Below are 23,827 nucleotides of genomic sequence, written 5' to 3'. Positions count from 1 at the left end.
GTTCCCAAGCTTTGACGCTTCTAAACCCTACGGTAAATACTTTTCAGGATAGATGAGAAAGATTCATCCCTCTGGAGATAGTGAGCACTCCATTCCACTGCAACAGAAATTTTCATGCATATATGGAGAACTCTCAGTAGTTTGGTTTCGATACCATTAAACAGGATGATGAGTTTCTGGGTGTGACAGACTGTTGGTCCTAGGTTCAAAAAGCAGCTGAGGCTAAGGTTCCAGCAACACCAGTCAGGATAGGAGTTGTGTTCTACGATTGCCCTTTCCACAGTTTGTCTTCTCTGTTGTTGTTGTTGCTATCTTGCCCAAGTGGTCATTGTGTGGCGGTGAGTGCCAGCAGTTCTGAAGATATCATAGCTGAGCTCAATACTCTCCTAATGTGTCAGCAAAATTGGATAGTGATCAGTAGCTGAGAGTTAAAGCTGATATTCCTTCTCTCCCTACTCCCCTCCCCCCCCACATTAAACTGTGAAACTGGAACTCAGAAGCTGCTCTGGCTAAGTTCTGCAAATGCACCACAATCCAGGGATCAAACCTGGCATGTTTCCAGTCTGTATGGTACAATGACAACTGCGAGGCGATGCTGGATTTCCTTGAATCCAAAGTTGAGGGGATCCGCTCAGCTGCCTCTGCCTTTCCATCTATTACCCCCTCCCCATCTCCCCCTCTCACCCCGGCCCCTACCCATCCCTCTCTCCACACCTTCGAACTTGTCTCCCACTCCTCTCTCACCACCACTATAACACTCATGAAACTAACCACCTGCTCCCTCGACCCCATCCCTACCCCTCTCCTTACCTCCCAGCTCCATCTCCTTGCCTGTCACAATTCTCTCCCTGTCCACTGGTACTGCTCCCACCTCTTTTAAAACTCCTATAAAAACCCTCCCTGGACCCATCACTACTCTCAAACTACTGTCCCATCTCCAACCTCCCTTTCCCCTCCAAGGTCCTGGAATGAGTTGTTGCTACCCAGCTTCACTCCTTCCTCTCCCACCACTCCCTTCACGAACCCCTCCAGTCGGGTTTCCGTGTCGCCCACAGAACAGAACCAGCCCTGGTCAAAGTGACAAATGACATTCTGTCCATCTGCAACCAGGGCTCCCTGTCTCCTCATCCTCCTTGACCTCTCTGCAGCCTTCGGCAGCATTGACACTCTAACCTCATCCTCTGCCTCTCCTCTCACCTCAACCTTCACGGCTCTGTCCTTGATTGATTCAGATCGTACCTCTCACACCGCCTCCACTTCATCTCTGCAAACGGCTTCTCCTCTAGCCCCCGCATCATCTCATGCGGCGTTCCTCAGGGCTATGTCCTGGGTCCCCTCCTCTTCAATATCTATATGCTCCCTCTTGGTGACATCATCCAAAGAATGGGGTCAACTTCCATATGTATGCAGATGACACCCAACTCTACTTCTCTGCCTCTACACTTGACTACAGGCTCCAGGACCACGGCTGTCCTGACAGAATGTCTGTCGGATATCATGAGAGCTAGCTTTCTTCAGTTGAACGTCAACAAGACCGAGGCTCTCTTGATTGGCTCCTGTCAGCGCTTCCCACACGTCAGGCACTGATAGATCACTGTCTATGGATGCACACTCCACCTTACTAAGCCAGTCTGGAACCATGGCATCTTGTTTGACCCTCAACTATCCTTTCAACCCCGCATCTCTGCCTTCCCCCACCTCCTCAACATTGCCCGGCTCCGCTACTGTCACACATAGCAGGCCGCTGAAACCCTTGTACACTCATTCATTGCATCAAGGCTTGACTATGAAAACTCCCTGCTTGTCGATCTCCCCAACTCCTCCCTCCATAGGCTGCAGTTCATCCAGAACTCTGCAGCCCGTGTCCTCTCCCACACCAGGCTCCGTGCCCTTATCACCCCCATCCTCGCCCGACTCCACTGGCTTCCCATCACACAGAGGATATAGTTCAAGATCCTGGCCCTCGCCTTAAAAGCTCTCCAGGGCTTTGCCCCCCACCTACCTCAGCGACCTCCTAACCCCCTACCATCCGGCCTGCTCCCTCCACTCAGCGGGCTCCAGCCTGCTTCACATCCCCTGCCTTGCCTGCCCCACCCGCTGGAACTCCATCCCGCAGTCCCTCCGTCTCGCCCCCTCCCTTGCCTCCTTCAAGACCCATCTCAAGACGCTCCTCTTCAACTGTGCTTTTGATCACCCTGCTTCATCCCCTGCCCTCCACCCTCCCCAATCCCGACCCCCAGATCAGGTCCGAAGCTCTGACTGTCCAGCGCCTTGGGATGTCCTTCCGAATTGAAAGACAATATACAAATGTAATTTTGTTGTTGTTGTTAGTGGAACAGTATTGCTTTATGTTAGACACAATTCCTCCTGGTTAGATCTTTACATTTACAAACAATCCAGATTCCTCAAAAAGTTATTTAAATTCTGTTTATGAGGGAGCAGTTGCATTTAAGTTTCTCTTAACTGTCTACTTTATAGTTTCTTCTGGTGTGATGGAGTTTTGTTGTAGTTTTCTCTTCAGTTTCCAGGAGCTGTGTGGGGTGAGTATGCAGAGGTGCAATATTGATATCAACAATTCATGTTGCTTAACTCAATAGACCCAATTCTGAAAGACATTGCCATTTACTTTCTCGGTGCCTCAAATTGTGGGGAAGGGGAATTTAGAATGTATTTGAGAGAAGAGCATCCTCAAATATCATTTTCCACTTGTTTCTAATTCCTCTCTAATAATAGTAATCCTTACAAATGGCCTAGCACCTTTCACGTCAGGAGGACGTCCTAAAGTGCTTCACGGGGTTTACTGTAAAGTGCACTGACTGTGTTTTGTCCGTGGATTAACTAAAGTTTTGTACATCTCAGCTAAGGTGATATCCACACCTACTGCTCTCCTGAAGTTTTGCTGTCTTTTCTCTCGACCTCCTGCAACTGTATATGCTAAGAAACTGTCTTAGCCGTGTCTACATTCCACTTTGCCTTTCCCTACAGTGCGTGCCTGTCATTCTTTGCTTTCTCTTTCACTTCCATCTCCTCCAAGAATGTCTACGAAGGAAACTTTGGGTGTGGATACTTGCGAGAGAGGAGAGCATCGGGACTAGTATTTTGTGAAAATACTAGCTCAGTCTTTAGAGACTTGTTTGTGAGTGTTCCCATGTGTGTGCTTTTAGAGATTCTGTGTGATGAAGTGTGATTGCACTAATACAGTGAACATCATATGGTTCAGATTTATTTGGAGGCATGTGCACTGTTTTGGTGCATGTTCAGATATAGAAAACTGACGTGGGATTCAAAGGTTTGTACAAATGTTTTGAATACAGTTTTCATATTAAAGAGGAAACTTGATACAAACATGAGGGAGAAGGGAATAGAGAGGTACGGCAGAGAGGTTCACATGTGCTGTGTGCAAGAAGTAATATTGACAGTAATCCGATGACTTCTCGCTTGGCTTGGCTTCTTGTGTGCCAGGTGGTGTTTTGAAGCATCGATAGAGCAGGTACGTGTATTGTGGATTTTTGGGGTAAGTAAATGTTTTAGGCTATGATTGTGCTATAAGTGAACCCACTTTATAGTGAAGGCCATTATAATGGGGATCTACGGTATATTATATGGGGGAATCCTCAATCTTCTATTGTACTTTCCTGTACAACAACAACAAAATTACATTTGCCTTTCCTACATATTCCCTTCAGTGCCAATGGTAGGTTGGCTCATGTATAATTTATAATCTGTTTTGACCTGTCTCCAGGTCAGGACAATTGCATTTCATAATTTTTTTTAATTTCTAATCAAATGCAGATCAGTGCAATAAAAACAGGGGCAGTTTCTAAATCAATCTTTGTAAGTGTTTAAAACAATTGCATAGTGCTTTTGTTTTGGCTGTAGTGGGTCTATAATTGCTAAAATATCACAGTCTGGAATACGGCTGACCAGGCTGACTCGCATCTTTTCAATGTAAAACTGCCTCCCGCTGGCCTTTGCTTTGGGCACTGATCATTGCAAAGCTTGGTTTAGCTTGAACTCTGGTAGTTTCCTTGTGCTGCCATCTAAAAATTCCTGCTTTTTTTTTCCGTTCAAAGATTTCTGTTCAGATCGTATTGCTTGACACTTAACCATAACCGAGTCCTATTGCTACATTGCATGTGCAACCTTATTAATCCTTTATGTTCCCTTCTTTCCTGCCACAAAGCAAAATCGATTTGAAATAAGCCTTGAAGGCGTGAAGAAGGCTAATACTTCCAAATTGAAGGTAATCTAATGATATTCATTCACTGAAGGCTGCACAGAGGTATCTGAAAATGAAACTCAAACTCATTTGCAAACTCCTGGGTCCAGACATAGTTTTTTATTATTTTCAGTGAAGATTTGTTTTGAGCGAGAGGAATTATTTAAAATTTCCATTTACCCCTTTTTCTATTTATAAACGTTAGTGACTTTCAGAGCTTCTTTCTTGAGGAAAGGAAGTGAGGAGATGAAAGTTAAACTGAGGGCTATTACTGTTGAGGAAAAGATGACAGCTTTCAATGATCCCTGCCTCAAGGCAGCCACAGATGGGTTTTCGTTTCAAGAACTAATGTGAAATTAGTTCTTTGAAGCTTGGTGCAGGGCTCTGAGTTTCAACCTTGAACTCCGCTGTAGTTAGGACACATCTCACTCACTCAGCCCTTCTCAAGCCTCCCGGGAAGAGACGAGGGGAGTAACCAGTTGGACAGAGCTGCAACAAAAGCTTCCTGTGGCCAATATGGTGCCTCTTTTGTAACAACATGAACTCGTTAATAAAACACTGTAGCTGTGGAGTGAATGCACTCCATCTTCAGTATTAATGTCATGTTTTAACGGATATTGGTCGATAAAACATGACGTTAATACTGGAGATGGAACAAAAAAAAAGGTTCCCCCAATAGCCCAGTTGGTAAAGGCAATGGCCCACTGGGGATTCCTCCTCCTTGCCCTCTCCTTCTCAAACGCAATCATAAAATCTTACAGCACAGAATGAAGCCATCATGCCTGTACCTGCTGTTTGAAAGATCTATTAAACTTGGTCCCCTCCGCCCCCCTCCCACTGTTACTCCATAGCCCTGCAAATTTTTGCATTTCAAGGAAAATCTTCCCCGGACTTCAGCAAATCCTCCCCTCCTCAGGCTTGCCTTCCTCACAGAGGCATTTAACATGTCAAGTAACCATTACTGTTTAAATTGTACCTAGTGATGGGTTACGAGTGCAAAGTACAAGAGTATTCAGGAAATCATTCCTTTTGATAGGAGACAACAGTGGAAGTGAACTACTATAGCACACATGCGGAGCAGCGATTTTTTTGTGTCAGAGAAGCTCACTCAGCCCTCTATGACATCTGCAGCAGTTGAGTCTCTCAGCCCATTTTACTTTAAGAGAGTTGTTTTTAAGACAAATGATGCTCAATGCCAGCAGATTCAATACAAGTGCTTGGAAGAAGATTTGCTCATGATACCAGTCTGGTAACTTGCTGGTACTCTGGGTTGGTGAATTATGTGGCACGTGTCGCTTGCAGGGTTAATCTGGGGATTCCGCAGCTGCTTTTGTACCTATGAGGTGCCATTGCAATGTGAATACCTGTAGTTATAGTGCCTAGGTGGTCCAGAACCATGCACCATAAAAAAATCTGCAAGGTAAAAAGGAAAAAGCTGGGAGCGCTGGAAATTGTGAATTTAATGACAGACACCCCCCCTCCCCCCCAGATATGCACAACAGATCAATAAGCTAATGAAAGAGAAATTAACAAGCAGGTATGATCCTGTGTCATTAAGTGACGCATTAGATACATCCCCTTACCCTTTCCCCTCTCTTTTTCAAATGCCCAGTTGTCCTACTTTACTCTTCCAGCACTTTTATTTTCATGAGAAATGTGAACTTTTTGCAACCTTCAGTGAACTCTGTTCATTTCAACTAATCCAATGAATGACCATCTGTGCAACAAAAGCATGATTATCAGAAGGGTGGCGGAATGTTTTGTAATTTTCTTATGTATGATTTTGACTGAAGAGTAAGCAAAATTGATGTTGAATTTGCCTTTTTTTTAACGCTTGGAAAATAAAGTTAAAGGAATGCAACACATTTTTTAAAATCTTATGAATGAAATCTTACTTTTTTCACTTTGCTCTTTATCAAACGTTTGATTTAAGAAAGAATTTGCATTATTTTAGCGTTTTATTGAGTTGCAATATCTCTGAGTCCTTCGCAGTAGTTACTCTCAAGTATAGTGACTGCTTTCGGCGGAAAGCGTGAGAGTCGCTTTAAGCTGGAGGGTAGTTTGACCAGTACACTGGGAGAAACCTTCTCCAGTGTGCAGGGAACTTGAACAGACAGGCAGGACTTTGATTTTAACATCCCATCCAAAACGACAGCACCTCTAATAATGACAGCCAAGAACATGAGCCGAGGTTTCAACTCGGGGCTTGAAGCCGCAGCTTTCTGACTCCGAGGCAAGAGTGCTATCAACTGAGGCAGACATTTACCACAACAAAATGACCAGGTAACACAAAGCTCCTCTCTGCTACTGGAGGCAACTGCAAAGTGATGAAAGGGAATGAGGAGTTGGTGAGAAAGTATTGTCGCAGAATCATTTTCTGGCCAGAAGGAACTTGCATTTACATGGTATTTCATGATGTCGCAACGTCTTGAAGTGCTTCACAAATAATTTGAGTTGTGATCATGCCATTGGTCATCTTTACTCTCTCCACCACCTCTCGGGGGGCTCTCTCCTCCAGCTCGGGTGCAAAGCCAGGACCATTAAGCAGCTTGAGACGTCCTCTCAACCTGATACAATACAAAATGACTTGTGTATAGCATCTTTCACATCGGGAGGATGTCCCAAGGCACTGGACAGTCAGGGATTTGGACCTGGGATTGGGGCTCGTGATTGGCGAGGGTGGAGGACGGGGAGGGTAGGAGGGTGGCCGAAGGCGCGGTCAAAGAGGAGGGTCTTGAGACACGCCTTGAAGGAGGCAAGGGAGGGAGCGAGGAGAATGAAATGTATGATGGAGTTCCAAAGGGTGGGGGCAGAAAGGCTGAAAGCCCAACCGCCGATGGTGGAGTGGGCCGGGAGGAGCACATGGAGAGGGCCAACCCTGCTGAGCGGAGATCGCGGACAGATTGATATGGGGTCAGTAAGTCATAGAGGTAGGAAGAGGCAAGGTCGTAAAGGCCCTTGAAGGCGAGGACAAGGATTTTGAACTCTATCCTCTGGAGTATGGGGAGCCAATGGAGCCGGACGAGGGTCGGGGATGATAGGGCCACTGAGCCTGGTGCGGGAGAGGACACAAGCTGCAAAGTTCTGGATGATCTCAACTTGTGGAGGGAAGAGTTGGGAAGGACGACAAGCAGGGAGTTGGGGTAGTCGAGATGTGATGAATGTGTGGATGAGACTTTCGTCAGCCTGAGGGGTGAGGCAGTGGCAGAGCCGGGCGATGTTGGGTAGATAGGAGAAGGCAGATCGGGTCATGGCACGGATGTGGGGGTAGAAAGGACAGTTGAGCGTCAAACAAGACGCCAAGGTTCTGGACTGGCTTGGTGAGGTGGATTGTGCATCCCTGGATGCTGATGCTGTCAGTGCCTAATAGGTGCTATATAAATGTAAATTTACATTGTGCATTGTAATTAATATCAAGATTTTGTGCCAGAAACAACATTGAGATGAATAACCAATTCATCCAGAGTATTGTTAGTTAGGTTAAAGGGAAAAACTAATTTCTTTCTATGTATAGGATCTTTCCCAGAGTAGACAAACGGGACTGCAAAACTGTCTCAAAACAGGCACAATACTCGAGCTTTATGTAAGCAGCTTTTGAAAGAGCTGCAGGTGAGGGAAAAGTTAAGAAAAAAAAACCCAGAGGAAAATGTAGAAGGCAGCAGGTTTGCAAGGAGCTAAGTTGGATAAGGTCCAGGTTAAATATATTCTGACTAGGAGTGAAGAGGGTGTATCAAAAGATCCATGGTTAAATAGGTAAACGCCCAAACAGTTGGGAGCTTGCCAGACAGGGCTCTTAGTGTCAAACTATGCAGTTTTATCTAGTTCAACTCTAGCAGTACCTCAATGCAGACACTAAGGTTCTTGGCTCTTTCGAACATCCGGGGAGAGAGAGCACATTCCATTGCAGACACATGTCTACGTGGCATTCTTATGTGAAATTATCTGGTTTGGTTATTCTTAAACATAGTGGTGGGTTTTTACTTGTTCCCGACACCTGTCTGATCTTTTTTTAAAATGATTAGATTGAGGTTTAAAAGCCAATAGATGGAAGGAAATTATGAGCAATGTAAAAACTTTACAGTGGTCAACAGATCAAATTAATTTAATATCTCAGTTGTGGATAAACCTCTGGAGGCCATAATGCCGAATGGAATTTGTAAAAATATAGAAAGAAGTACGGTGATGGGTTTCCATATGTGTCAGACATCTGGCTGACTGAACAAAATCAGACTTGATTTGTTTAATTGACTTTTTTTGAGAAAATCAAACGTTTTATAAAGGGGGTGCAGTTGAAATCTTGGTCGGTGGCAAATATTACAGGGTTTGTGTTGTTTTTTTGACACTGCTCCTAAACACAGATTGTCATGTGCACAGCATTAAATGTATTTTTTATTTAGAATAACATCCCCTTGACATAAGATTGGGTGAAAGATCTGCTTAAATACTGTAGCTCACTTCAATGTGGGAGCTAACACCAGCACAAGCACAAAGAGCGAAACAGAGTGCTGTAATGCTTTCTGTCATTCTATTAATTGCAACAAATGGTATTTCAGAGTGTGACTTTTTGGGGGTGGGTGAAAAATTACTGTGGAAAAGACTCCAATTATAGCATTCGTTTGTTATCATGCTCACCTATTAATATTACTCACCTACCCACTTAATATAATGTACCTCTGTAGCCGCTTGTAAAAGATACCTGTAACATCAATGTCTTAATTTATTCTAGGGGCAGTGGGAGAGGAATGAGTGAGTTTCAAAGCCTGACCCGGAATGCGCCATTTTTACTAATTACTAAATAACTTTGAATTTATGTTTCCTTCAGCTGACTTCAAAAGTTTTTATCTTACATTCCAGTTCGGAAAGAAAATGAACAGCGAACCTAACCCATTTGTCCAGTTGTCAGTAGGGCACAACACATTTGAAAGTAAGGTAAGCAGCTATTTTCCTCCCAAGCCCTGTGTTTACCTGTAGCAACAACACAAATTTATCATTCAGCTGCATTGCTTGTTCTTTGTAGACCACAATATTAATCCCGGTAAACACACACACTCACCACATAATGATTTTTGAACCATTGCAAACAGATACTCGGAGTGTAATCAACAGCTGGAAACAGTTTGCCAGGAAAAGTGGTTGAGGCCAGGCCACTGGACCCATTTAAAGAGCAGCTGGATGCTGCAATGGTGGGGTGGGGGGGGTTAAGGTGGGTGTTCTGGAATGATGAGATCAGATCAGCCAAAGGGCCTTCTTCATCCAAACCAATCTTTAGGACTTGTAACATGGCTATAATAATAAGGATAAACAAGCCACTGGGTCATAACTTGTCTGGGCTTCTCCCCTACTCTTCAGCCCTAGTGATATTCTAAATCTAGGCTTCTCAACTTTACCATACATATTTTGAAGATAATAATAATCCTTGCATTTAGTGTAGCCCATGTTGGGAAGATGTCTCAAAGCGCTTGCTACGATTAACTGGAAAGTGTAATGCCTGCATTGTGTAGGCGAATGCAGCAGCCAATTTGCGCCGAGCAATTTCCCACAAACAGCCATGAAGTAAATGTCCAATTTTATCTGGGGGATTGTTGACCAGGACACTGGGGAAAAACAAGTAGGGGAGTGTGATCTTTAATAATAATAATAATAATCCTTGCATTTGATAAAGCGCTTTTCACGTCGGGAGGACGTCCCAAAGCGCTTCACAGAATATACTATAAAGTGAATTGACTGTATATTTGTGGGCGAACGCGGCAGCCAATTGCGCACAGCAATGTCCTACAAACAGTCGTAGATTGAAAATGACCAATTTATTATTGTTTTTGGTTTTGGAGGGATTATTATTAGGCTCTGTGTGGAGTAAGGAAACTTGCCCAAGGTTTCGCCCTCTGCCTAGAATTGAACTCAGGTCTCGCTTGCAAAGCGAGTGCTCTAACCACTGAGCTACAGGACTCCAATAGCTACAGGACTCCAATGCTTTAACATTTGAACAATCAGACAGTACTTCAGTTTTAACGTCTCGCCTGAAGGATGACAGCTCCAACAGTGCAGCGCTCCTCCACCACTATGTTGAAGTGTGAGCCTAGACTGTGAGTTCAAAGTCCCGACGTGGGGTTTGAACCCATAACTTTCTGATTCAGGAGAGTGCTGCCGACTGAGCCAGGCCAACACATCAGATATATTTTCACAAGAGGACATAGTTCATAAGATAACTGCAGAGATTCAGATGAAGAAATCCTTTTAAACTTGGCCTTTCTGAATGCCAATCTTCCTGTTGGTGTAACCAGCTGTTTCTAAAGTGTGTCCAGTGTGGCTGGCCCACTGTTCCTAGTAACCTTTTCCAACTGTTGATTATCCTCTATGTAAGGGATTACTTCCTGATGTCTGCTTGTCTGTCCTAAAATTGTTTTTCACAACTCTGGACCTTGTGCCCTTGTGTCATACTGCCTTGACAATGTTGACCCCCAGCATTGTGATGCTAGTAACAACACTATTCTGTACAGCTTCCTAAAGCTTACCCTACATTCTAAGAGCTTCTATTTGAGTTGAATGTGAAATTGTTGCTTCATTAGAAGAGACCTTTTGTGAGGAAGATGCAAAGATTGCATTGAAGGAAACGGAGAAAGGAAAAGGTTTTATCACTGATTCATCAATGATTCTTCTCTTGCTGTTTGCAGATCCGGTATCGGACTACAGAACCAGTTTGGGAAGAGGCGTTTACTTTCTTTGTTCACAATCCTCAAACCCAAGAGCTGGATGTTGAGGTACAATGTTTAGGGTAAAAGTGTTGGAGAAAAGAGNTTTTTTGTGCTGCAATACACTCACAATAAATTGGATTTCTGTTTGGATTCAATTCCCTCAGTAGAATATTATTTAACAATAAAACTTAAAAAGGCAATCTCTTTGGGTTTTTTAGTGCAGCTAACACAATCAGAACAGCTAAAGTTTCCAACAGAATTGGGATGATGTTTCCTAGTAGTTCTAATATCAATTTACAACGGTCTGTTTTCTTGTTTGTTAAAAGTTTGGAAGCTCTTTCAGGAAATGGCAAAACAAAAATAAAACAACGAGCAATAAGGGAGCCACTGGCCAATACTATAGGATACATACCAACACTGTTTACATGGCTTCTGTTTCTATTGGTGGATTTGCTGTATTTCCCTGTCAGCCTTTGTGGAAGGAGCTGGCTTCTGGCTTCCAGTTCTGTCCCAGCCAAGACTGAAAATTGCCATCAGAGCACCTGCAGCGTTCAGCTCCATAGTACGTTGGAGCACCACAGCCTGACCTCACTAATTGTCCCTAGAACGCAGAGAACATCTAGGTTTGCTTTCATCTTTATATATATCTTTCACTCAATGCCCTGCCGCTTACAGTTCTTTCTCCTCCCCCCCACACCCCCAGATTAAAGACGACCATCACCAGTGCTCACTGGGTTCTTATAACCTGCGTCTTGAACAGCTGTTGGAAGCTGAAGACCTGACTCTGAATCAGCGATTCCAACTGAAGCACTCTGGCCCCAACAGCACACTCAAGATGAAGATAGTACTCAGGGTATGTACAATGATATGCCTTGCATCTGATGCATTTCAAAACACTTTGCAGTAGTTCCTTTGAAGTGTAATGACTATTTGTAAGCAGCAGGAAATTTACACACAGCGATGAACTGAATGATCAATTTAACTGGAGGATTTGTTGGCCGTGGTACAGGGACTATATGAAACAAACAGTTATAGGTTATTTTATCATCTCCCCGAACAAGCAATCAGGACCTTCACATTTTATCTGAAGGATTGCTCCTCCGAGAATGCAGCGCTCTACCAACACTGCACTGGAGTAAGTGCTTTGGGATGCTACCTTGCATGAGCGGCACTATATAAATGCAAGTTGTTGTTGAGGGGTCAGCCTATATCATGAGCTCAAAATTCTCCAGCGCAGAAGTTGAAATCAAAACCTTCTCAGAGGAAAGAGTGAGCCAAGCCGATAACAAGAGTTTGTGTTTGGGGAAAGAAAACCTCATCCCTTTTGTTCCCCAATTATCAATCCTATGAGCTGGCGGTAAATTCAAACCAACGATGGAACTGTTGCAGAACTGCTCTGGGACGTGAGGGGTGCTATATAAATGCAAGTTGTTGTTATTCAGTCACAAATATGCCACTGACTTGTTTCATTGGTTGACAGCCTGTTTAAAGTAAGGCCACCAAGGTTGCATAAAACCATTCTGAGGATATTCCATTACAATAGGCTTCAATGACATAAAATTATATTCAACACGCTCATAGCAACGTTTTAAAAACTCACTTTCCTGAGCTGTTGAGCAGGAAATAACAGAATAACTGTGTGTTCACTCCACAAGAGCATGTATTCATGGGCTGTTGCTTTCTCCTATTATTTTGTTTTGCATGATAGTAAAATGGTCCAGTGGTTTCAGTTGGCAGTGCATAAGTAAAATATTCCCTTTTCCCCTGTGTTGTTCCTCCAGGCTCAAATAGGAATTCTAATTTTGCAGTATTTCTTAATGGATTTCTTAATTAAGAAAAACAGACGTCCACGTTGCCAACTCTTGGGAACGTTTCAGTTCGATCTACATTGACATGGGTGGGTGGGGGGGGGTCCTTTGTGTTAGAGTGAGGCATCTGATATGCCTCCACTTACCAATGTTCCCATTTGGGAAATGCAAGGATTATTATTATTATTATTATTAAAAGCAATCTGCTCTGTTGTTGCACCTGAGATGGCATTAGCTGGGAGCGGCCCAATAAAATAATAATAATGATAAGCCTTACGTTTGGTAGAGAGGATTTTACATTGAGAGGTTGTCTCAAAGCTCTGCACATTATCATCTGTAAGATGATATGATCGTGTATTTTTGGTTAAACACAGCAGCTAGTTTGCATACAGTGGTGTAACACAAACAGACAGAAGTGAATGACCATTTTTTAGGAGGGCACATGTGAAGGGCACTATATTAATGCAAGTTGTTGTTGTTGACATCTGCTGATATTTCCTTTCTAAATGTTTTGATCAGCAGTCACTGGATAACTTGCTGCAAGAATAATAATAATAATCCTTGAATTTGATATAGCAGCTTATCACATCTTCGAGACGTTTCAAAGTGCTTCACAGAATAGACTGGAAAAGTGAATTGACTGTATGTTTTGTGGGCGAAACGCAGCAGCCAATTGCGCACAGCAGTGTCCCACAAACAGCCGTGGATTGAAGTGGCCAATTTATTATTATTTTTTATTGACGGAATTATTACCCCTGGAAAAGCGATCCGCCAATCGACTAACAAGTGGGTTCCTACTTACTATTAAGTAAGCAGAGGCGTGTGGAGTAAGGAAACTTGCCCAACATTTTGCCCTGCCGGGAATCAAACCCAGTCTCTCGCTTGCGAGACGAGTGCTCTAACCACTGAGCTACAGGATAGAGCAATATATATGTTGTCTCTAATGCCGTTTCCTTGTTCTTCGTAGATACTTTGTATTGAAAAGCAAGAACGGTCTCCGGATCGTCAGTCGTCCACTCAGTTAAAAAAGTACAGCAAGGATATCCGAAAACCAACACCAAAAGCCCAGTCTGGGGCAGCAGCCGCAGAGTCAAGCAAAGGCACCCCGGGCCCACTAAACCCCGAAAGCATCAAGAAGCTTGAAAAGACTGACAAGCTGGAGAAAGAGAGCGCCTCGTCCCCCAGCCCGCAGAGGCCTACCAGTCTGCAGAGAACACCATCGGGTCACACCAGCTCCAGTCAAACAGGCTCGCCGTCACACCTCTCAAACAAGGAGCCCACCCCGAGCATCGCTTCCGATATATCCTTACCATTCGCCACGCAGGAGTTACGGCAGAGACTGCGGCAGCTACAAAAGTACAGCTTTCATTCCCTCTGCAGGGAACTGGTTAAACCTAGTCGCCGCTGTCGATATCGGTTTAAACAGAATGATCCTCATGAAGGGTGCCCGTAATAAACCCGTGTTTGCTGAAGTATTTTCTTTTCTAGAAAAAAAGCGTCTCTCTCTATTTATCTCTTTCAAAAAGCAAGTCAAAACACCTCATTTAATTCGCTGCCCAGAGGCCGAGTGGGTGTTCGAATGTGTCTTGGAGAGACCGAAATGGCCCCGTTTGAGTAGGCAGTGTCTCTTAATAAACGGGCTCCATCTCAGTGGGGATTGTATAAGTGACTCCAGCAATGCAACTGGTCATGACCACAGAACAGAGTGCCTTCAAGAGTGCCACCTGGTGGTCACAAATACTTACGGCATGAGTATGCTGCGATCAGTTAGGCCCCACGTGTTGTAGAAATGTCCCCACAGCAGCGGCCTGGTCCATGGGAAGAAACGGTAGTCAGTTTTTCGTCCGAATGCTAATTGCTTAAACATAATATTAGTGCGGGAAGCTGCTGTTTCAGGGACTCTGGTATCGATGCCTGCCATCGGCCTGGGCAGCTGCTCTCGGCCCTTGTCTCCCCGTGGCATCGATACCAGAGTCCCTGAAACAGCAGCTTCTCGCACTAATATTATGTATTCATCGCGTAAAATAATGATAAATGTGTATTTGTAACACTTGTGGACTCAGAAATTGATCATTCAGCAAAGGCACCACATGACGTAAACGTGACCCTTATAATAATAATAATAATAATAATAATTCTTGCATTTCATGTAATGCCTTTCGTTGTCAGGAGGACGTCTCAAAATGCTTCACAAAATTTTCCCGTGTATTTTGTAGGAAAGGCTTGGTAAAGGAACAAACAGGCCGATTTTTAAAAAATTTCTACTCCCGGCAACTTTGTTGCTTCCGAGTTTAAAAGTCATCTAACAGGGATCAAAATGCCATCACTCACTTCTGTGGGAGTCTAATGTATGTGGAATGCTAAAATAAGTGATTTTTCGCTTTCTAGCTTTTCAGAGGGAAATCCTATTATGAAAATACATGAGAGAGGAGAGAATAGAGACGCACGGGGGGAATAAGATGGATGGAGGCTCATGTGGAGTATAAACAGTCAAACAAGAGTTGTGCTGAATGTGGCCTGTGTTGTTGCTGCAAATTCTATGTAAAGTCAGCGAAAAAGAATAATCCTTATATTTGATATGGTGCCTATGACATCAGTGGTGCAAAGCACTGTTGACAATTGTGCTGATGTACTTATGGCAAGCAAAGCACCCAGTTTTTATCCAGCAAGGTGCCACATAAACCAATTAAGCTGGAGGTTTGATTGACCAGAGCACGAGGAGAAACTCCATTCACTTTTCAGACATTGTCGTGGGATCATCAACATCCACACAAATAGGCAGAAAAAGATGGCGATCAGTGTACTTTTGATCTATGTTGACCCAGCTCGCGTCCAAATCCCTGTCTGTTCAGTGCCTTGGGACGTCCTCCCTACATGACAGTACTATGCAAATGTAATATGTTGTTGTTGTGGCTGTTGTTGGAAGATGCAATGATCAGTAAATGCCTCTGTTATATTGCAGTGGAACAACTCTTGGCCAGTCACCGCTGGGTCAGATTCAGTTGACAATTCGGCACAGCTCTCAACGAAACAAGCTCATTGTGGTTGTACATGGCTGCCGGTAGGTAATGCAAAGACACCTCGGGGATGGGCGAGGATCACAAACTATCAAAGGACACGAGGGGTCTGTGAGATCCAGGCAGCCAATGATTTCGAGCAATATGACAGGACTCAATCCCCTTTGGGCCTGCCCTGGTGTTCCCCCCCACCCAGTTTTTGTTAAAGAAGAAACTAAAACTAATTTAGCAACAATCTAATATGTGTTATTTCCTCATGTTTAGTTTTCATCAATAAGTGATAAAAATGTAGGTTGGCAGTAAAAATGTACCTCAATAGCGCCAATCAGCCCCTGCAATTTCCCGCAAGGTTGGTCAAATTTCCCCGCAATTTTGACAAATATTTACGCAGTTTTCTATTGGCCCAGCTCATTGCTAATGCTCAGTGTTAATGTTCTGTGTCTCTCTGCAGTATACAGAAAAGGATACCCCAGGATAATCGGACCAGATGGCCCTCTCACCTGCAGTTTTAAATTGTGATATTTTGTCTTTCTCCGCAGTAATCTAATAGCTTTCTCTGAGGATGGGTCAGACCCCTATGCCCGGTTGTACTTACTGCCCGACAAGCGAAGATCAGGAAGGAGAAAAACATCAGTGCTGAAGAAACAGTTAAATCCAGTGTACGACGAAACGTAGGTACCAAACTGGCTGCTCCCTTTGCTGAGCGGGCATTGGCCTGTTTCATGATCCCCGCCCACCATCGTCAATTGATCTTTCTGCCCTATTTTCTGGAACTCCATCCCGGAGACCCTCCAATGCGCTCCCTCCCCCCACTTCTTTCAAGGTTTGGTTCAAGGTCTACTTTGACTGCGCCTTTGGTCATCCTTTCCCTCCCCACCCCCTCGGCTCCCACCCTCAGCTCGGGTGCCAAGCCAGGACTGTGGAGCACCTTGGGACTTTCCCCTTGATACGAAAGACGCTGTGTAAATGTAAATTTTTTGTACTGTTGTAAAAGCAAATCTACTTATGTTACCTGAAAAAAGAGCGGAGCCCCATAATAATGTGGAAAGGTCAGATCCATAAAATCCCAACTACTTGGTCAGCGCTATAAAGGCACAATCGCCAGTCAGCGCCATAACAGTGCACAGACGCTCAGAGAGTCTAAATTCCAGCCAGTGTTTTGCCTTTCTGTGCACATGTGATGGAGTGACGAAATGGCCAAGCCTGTGCATTTTTGATATTTCCGGTAAGTAATTGTCAGGGACCAAACACCAACCTCGCAGTAAGCAAATCTACATTCTAACAAAATGCTTTATAATGGGGTTCCACTGTATCACAGCGTTTTGAATTTCTCATTTCGCCCCCTGGATATCACAGTACAGTCATTCGTTTTACTTTTCTAATAATATTTTGAAACTTTCAGAGAGTAACAGTGAAAGGTATGAATCTGCCTTTCTTACTTTTAGTCAATGCGTCTTTCTATAAGTTTGGCAACTAGGTTATGCATACGTATGTATGTGCACATGTGTATATTCATATATTTGAATACAGAAATATATCCGTAATATCACTGGTTCGAAATAAGGATCTTCACCCTCAACTATAATTTGCTAGATGCCTTCCCCCCACCCCACACACACATTTTCTGGGATCTTTTCACTCTGTTCAGCAAACTCTGGTCTGCACCACATTCCCTGCCCCCGATCTCCCCATCATTGGTGATCGAGCTTTCAGCTGCTATGCCCTTACTCTCTGAATCTCCCTCTCAGAATCCAACCACCTTACCCCTCTCTTTAAAACCCTCCTGAAACCCACCTCTTTCACTGCACCTCCAGTTATTGGTCTTTCCCTACCCTCCCTGCTCAGTTCCAGCATCATCTCTGTAAAGCGCTTTGAGATGTTCATAGTATGAAAGGCATTATATCAATATCAGTTGTTATTGTTGTTGCTGTCTCTCCTCTATCCTTGATAAAATCTCATGTTGAATGGTCTTACGGTCTACAATGAGACCGTGATGCCACCCAATTTTAATCTCCTACACCTGGAGAATTATTAAATTCTCATCGGAGACATTGGTGCCTGGCCAACATAGAATGCAGCACACTTGCCTAGCATTCTTCCACTGTTATCAATTGCTGCCTGTTAAGAAGGCTTCTCGCAACAAATGCTAAAGGTTTACAAAGATGATACCAAGCCTGGCAGGTTGCTTCAGTCAGGAAGGTCTAGTTACATCCTCCCGACGTGGAAGGCGCTGTACGAATGTAATTGTTGTTGTTAGGCCTTTTTTCGCTAGAGACGTAAAGGAAAGACGTTTAAGAGGGGGCCAAATAGAAGTGTTTAAAATTGTAAAAGAGTATGATAAGGTTAACATATATAGACTGTTTCCACTCTGTAACCAGGGGACACAACCATAAGATACAAAGAGTCTACAAGAGAATTTAGGAGGAACTCCTTCACGCAGAAGATAGTGAGAATCGGTGGTCAACGTAGATACTGTAGCTGTAGTGAAGATGAAACTAGATAGTAATAATAATCCTTACGTTAGGCATAGCGCATTTCATGTCAGGAGGATGTCCTAAAGCGCTTTGTAAATGTAACGTAAAGTGCAATGACTGTGTATTTTGTAGGCTAATGTAAAGGCAATTTGCACACAGCAACATCCCACACATTTGGTGAATGATATATGTACACACGAGGGAGAAAGGTGTGGGAGGAAGTAAAGAGTGGATGGAGACTCGTGTGGAATATCAACACTGACATAGACGAGTTGGGCCAAATAACTTGATACCTTGCTGTACATTCTATGCAAATTCTTCAGTTGGAATGGGACTTTGCGTGATCTAGTGATGGCGGTAGGAGGGTGATTGGTATCACAGAATCCCTGCTAAAGATTGTTTCTTTTGTAGGTTTGAGTTCAGCGTATCACAGGCAGAGGTCCAAAAACGAACTCTGGATGTAGCTGTGAAGAACAGCGGTGGCTTCCTGTCCAGAGACAAAGGGCTGCTCGGAAAGGTAAGTGTCACGTTCTCACATTCTTTCCCTTATTTTATTCTATTTTATTTTCATTTACAACGCACACTCAAACCTTGGCCCTTGCCAACCTACGCCTAGTATTTTTCGGAATTAGGTAAGCAGGATGGGTCCCTCCAGGGAGAGTGTGTGCATTCCATTCCAACAATCTATCTCTGGGCTTTCCATGTGAGGTGGGATAAATGGAAATCTCAGTTTGGTTTGGATTCTCTTAAGTACGGTGATGAGTTTCCATATGTGTCAGACACCCTACTAACCCCTCCCCCCCACGTCCCCCTCACCCCCAAAAAGTCTCCGATTTTCATTGCTGAAATGTATGAGATCAGTGGATTAACGTAGATCATTTGTGGCTTCTTTTGAAGAAATTAACCCTTGCTGAGTTAATGCACATCCAGGTTTGACCTTCTATTGACTGTCCCCACCAGGTTAATGAGACTACTCCCCACTAATAATAGGAAAATACTTCTTCAGAATTTCCTGCATAGATTGATGTATATGGGTCAAAATTTGCCGTGTAGATGGGCAGAATAGAGATATCTCAAATCGCTTCACAGGATATACTTTAAAGTATGTGCATTTTGTGGGCAAATGCGGTAGCTAATTTGCTCAGAGCAATGTCCCACAAACAGCCATGGAGTGAGTGATTCCTTTTATTTGGGGATTGGTTGGTCAGGGCACCAGGAGAAACTCCACTCTCTTTTCAAATAGTATCTTTAATGTCCACCTGGGCAGGTAGAATGGACCTCAGTTTAAAATCTCATCCAAACAGGGATACCTCATGGCAGACTGCCCATGCCCAACACTGCGCTGGAGACTATATGAGTTTCAAGTCCTTACGTGGGGCTTGAACCCACAACCTTCTGAGTCAGATGCAAGAGAGCTCTCAAGTGGACCAGACACACTAGAAAACTGTAGTGGTGGAATTAATGGGGATGTCTAAAAGATATAGGAAGATAACTTTGGTTTAGAAATTAAGGGGAGGGGCTTGTCTATGAAAAAAGTAGGGGCATTGGGATTAAATGATTTGTCAGGATCTAATAAATAAGGACAAACAGGCTCGATGGGCAGAATGGCCTCCTCCTGTTTTCCTGTGTTGCTATGTAAGACACCATGGAACAAGAAAGGGCCTCACAAGCCTGCACTCTTCATGGCCAGACAAAGCCTGCTATATCATAGTTATCACCCCCACCCACTCCATCTCCTGTATCGACAAATGCTGAAGCCCCAAAGCTAATGGAGCAGAATCCCCAGAAAAGTCATCCCGAAACCCTGGCCTCCTCCCAGCTCATGTGCGAGGGGCCCTTATCATGTGAGATACACTTTTTTACTGATATGTTTACAGTTGTTTGTTTCAATTTAACGCTGGACTTCGGCGTTAATTTATTTTCTCATTCTATGCTCCCACTTAAGAAAGGAACAGGTTTCCAATTCAATGCACGTCGGCGCATGCACCACGTCCCCCGCCCCAATCGCCCTACCATTGGTGGTCGGGCCTTCAGCCTCTCAGCCCCCAGGCTCTGGAACTCTATCCCCCAGTGCCTTCGCCGCCTCCTCCCTTTCCTCCTTCAAGGCCGGTCTCAAAACCTTTCTCTTTGACCGAGCCTTCAGCTCCCCTCTCGACTCTCTTCCCCCTCCTCGCTCCCTCCCTCCCTTCCCTCCCCTCACCCTGACCATTTCCCCCCTTCTCGCTCCCTCCCATCCCTCCCCTCACCCTGATAATTTCCCCCCTCCTCGCTCCCTCCCCTCCTCTCACCCTCACCATTTCCCCCCTGCTCGGGTCATGACCCAACTGTGCAGCGCCTTGGGACGTCCTCCTGACGTGAAAGGCGCTTTATAAATGGAATCTTGTTGTTGTTGTTGTTGCACCAACCGCTGTTCTCTGGAAGGAAACTGAACACCAGCGGAGATCGCAAACGAAGTCTGATAATGAAACCATATTTTAGCAACAATCATTTTGTTTGTGCAAATAAAGGTGGAAGAGGCTAGATCTCATTTAAAAAAATAGCTTGATGCTGTGTTCAGGGATCAGATGGGTGGTTGATCTGGAGGGATGAGATCGGATGAGCTGAAGGACCTTCTTCCAAACCAAATTTGTGATTTTTATGTAGATTGAACATCTACCTGGATGGATTGTGAAAATCTCTTTCTAACCTATTAAATTGTTGTTTAATAGTGATATATATCATATATCTTAACACATTATTAAATCACAATTTTTTTTTATTGCAGCTCCTAATAGAGATGACAGAAGAAGTGGCTCGAGGCAGCACTCAGTGGTAAGTACAAAGCCAGGTCTCAAGTCACCAAATACTTTCTGTAGCTGTAGTTGAGCCGGGAAGCTGCTTACTTTACATAGATAGACTTATCGGCAGATAGCAAATGTGTTAACTTTTTGAACCCACATCTCAAAGTGCTTTGCAGGATTTACTATAATGCGTATCTGTATTTTGTAGGTGATTATGTAGCATCTCTCAGGGTTGTAGGACATCTCTGTGCTTTCAGTGTTAAAGAATGGTGATGTTTGAGTATGCTATCCTATATGTAATTGGATGTATTTGTGCTGCAGGTATGATTTAACAGAGGACGGCACTAGGCACCAGCCCCAGACCTAGGCAAAGCAACAAACCAGTATCCAGATCGGTCACCAAGGCTTTTTAGTACTTTTTTTTCAATCATCCCAGGAGCACCAGCATCACATCTAAAGCTTTGCACATGTGCCAATGAAATGCACCTCGTTTTACACACAAACTCTCACCTACTAGTACATATTTTACTTATTTTGTCACTGCTTTACGCATATTTAATTTTTAAAACTTTTATCAGTGAAGTAAGTTTTTACTTTACATTTTTATATACATATATATAAACAAAACAATTACTGGTGTGACTTGTTTAGATAACCTGTGGTGTCTGTACATGCTGTACTTTTGTTTGGTCGAGGAAAATGTCTTCACTATATAAGCCTGTAAACTACAGCTCGAGAGGTATGTTGATCAAGGTTACCTGTAAATATGGTCAATGTGATTATGAAACTTTTAAATGCTGAGTAGGTGATATTAGATGTTTGTGAAGGATGCAGAAGGGGGAATCTTCCATTCATACAAGTACCGATATGTGCATGTCTCATTGACAAATCAGTTGATGCTTCTTATAGTGGTCTTGCAGTGAATAGTTATACATTTAGACAGCGGCGTTATTGTGTAAATCTTTCGGCTTTTCTGCCCGCCATCTTTAACACAAGTCACACGATGTGTTTCCCAGTGAAATAACAGATGCAAATAGTGAGGAGATGATTCACAATTTACATCCCCCTTTCCTCCAGGCTCTTTAGAATGATCTCTACAACTGTTCAAAGTAGGTTAACTATTTTACTTTTTGCCCTTTGTTCATGGAGATGTGGGCTTTTTAACGTGATTTCTTTCCCTTTAGATCTCCTTATCGTAGGAAAGATAGAGAATGCTATTCTTAAATGAGCCCAATGGGAGGTGTTCCCAATGTGATGAGTCCTTGTTCTAAGCCTTACTTCCCTCTGTGGAGCCATTAGCATCAGTTTAGTGCCTCTCTGATGTTCTCCCTGAGAACCAGCTTTGTGAGAAATTGCAGAAAAGAGTCCATTTCGTACCATTCTCTGGAGCACAAACTAACTTCCAGGAAGTTAATGATTCCTGTGTGGTGGCACTGGCTGTTTTCAGTCCAAATAAAAACTGCTTATTGTACAAATAATTTGAAACTGCTTCATCGAATTCTAATGTCAGCTATGTATCAGATAATGGACTCTGTTTTAGATGTAGATATGCAGAGTTAGGTGGGTATTAAGTACCTGAAAATTGGATGAAGCCCTAAAATATCGGATGGCGAGCTCAAACCAGCTCTAAAAGCTTACTAGCGGCAATTCCTCCTTTTTAATTTTGGACATTTAAAATGTTCTGTGGTATGAAGACAATTATACTGGCTAAGTACAGTTCTTAATCGGTGCGGTATAATTGTCAGAACTCTTAACTGAATCTCATACCCTTATTAACTTTTGAAATACTTTATATTATATTTTTCTGAAACGGAATGTGTATTTGCAAGCTCTAAATGTTGAGTAGCGCAGCAATATTTCTGAATTATCAATGAAACATATCCATCACTCTCAAATGTCCCTGGACAGAAGTACAGAAGAGGTAGTTTATAACTCCTTATTGCGTCAAAGGTCGAACCCAATGTTAGTTGCTGGCAGTTCTGGCACACTTTTTGGGGTGAAATTTGACTAACTGGCGGTGTGCACTTACAGTGGAGTAAATCTTACATAGGGATAATCCCATTCCCAACTCATATCTTCCAATATCAGTACCGATCAGTGGAATTTTTCTATGTAAATCATTTATTTAACTCTGATTTAATTCTAGTTAACTTTCATATTTAACCTAAACGATAGTCGCAACAGTTTTTTTAAACACGTGAGGACTACATTTATTACAAAAAAAATGGAAAGGAGCCCCTTTTTTGAAGCCCGTTGTCTACTTTGTGCTATCATTGTGCAATAGTTTTTGTTGGTTACTTTTATAATACACTGAGGATTGTCCCTTGGCATTTATTAACATTCTCACACACACATGTGTGTAAGAGCAAAGAACATTGTGAGAATTCCTAGTTGTCCACTACAGAAAATCAAGACTCGATTCATAATCCTACACTTTCTTGAGTGCACAAGTTGCTGTGTGATAAACTGTTTGCTGTGTCAATACTAAATCATAGTGAAGATTTCTCTGCTTGTATTTCACTGACCAGTGCATCAAGTGACTTGTGTTAGTTGATGTAATGTTGATAATTGCATTTGGCCCTAGACTAAATCACTGAACGTGGTGGTCAGTGAAGTCTATTCAAGGTATGCTTCACGCAGGTATTATTGTGCCTTAAATATGAAATATTGAAATATTATGGAAACCAATTTATATTAACACTTGGGGATAGTTAGACTTCAGAATTATTTTATAAGCATGGTTGTATTTATGTCACTTGTTTTTGGAGAACTGTCGATGCTGCAGAATGAAATATATTTGTTGTCCATCTTGTTACAAGACTAAGATTCCAGGTTAC

General features: G+C 43.3%; 1 protein-coding gene across 4 annotated transcripts in view; it reads left to right on the top strand.

The window, feature by feature from the left end:
- The window catches only part of esyt2b (extended synaptotagmin-like protein 2b), a 119,117-nt gene extending 97,542 nt beyond the window's left edge, over positions 1-21,575 (top strand). The window contains exons 14-24 of one of the 4 annotated variants that reach the window (XM_042332491.1): positions 3,035-3,136; positions 4,184-4,243; positions 9,074-9,148; positions 10,891-10,977; positions 11,615-11,764; positions 13,687-14,075; positions 15,682-15,780; positions 16,276-16,407; positions 18,622-18,727; positions 20,975-21,021; positions 21,312-21,575. In XM_042332491.1, the coding sequence (XP_042188425.1) occupies positions 3,035-3,136; positions 4,184-4,243; positions 9,074-9,148; positions 10,891-10,977; positions 11,615-11,764; positions 13,687-14,075; positions 15,682-15,780; positions 16,276-16,407; positions 18,622-18,727; positions 20,975-21,021; positions 21,312-21,357 (1,293 nt within the window). In that variant the 3' untranslated portion in view covers positions 21,358-21,575. The remainder of the gene's footprint in view (positions 1-3,034; positions 3,137-4,183; positions 4,244-9,073; positions 9,149-10,890; positions 10,978-11,614; positions 11,765-13,686; positions 14,076-15,681; positions 15,781-16,275; positions 16,408-18,621; positions 18,728-20,974; positions 21,022-21,311) is intronic. The other 3 variants (XM_007901178.2, XM_007901177.2, XM_007901180.2) reach the window with 3 other exon arrangements.
- Positions 21,576-23,827: the final 2,252 nt, after the last annotated feature.

Source organism: Callorhinchus milii, unplaced genomic scaffold (genome assembly GCF_018977255.1).
Source record: "Callorhinchus milii isolate IMCB2004 unplaced genomic scaffold, IMCB_Cmil_1.0 Scaffold2, whole genome shotgun sequence".
NCBI lineage: Eukaryota > Metazoa > Chordata > Chondrichthyes > Chimaeriformes > Callorhinchidae > Callorhinchus > Callorhinchus milii.
The sequence above is the reverse complement of the archived record's forward strand: the minus strand, read 5'-3'. Positions and strand labels throughout refer to the sequence as shown.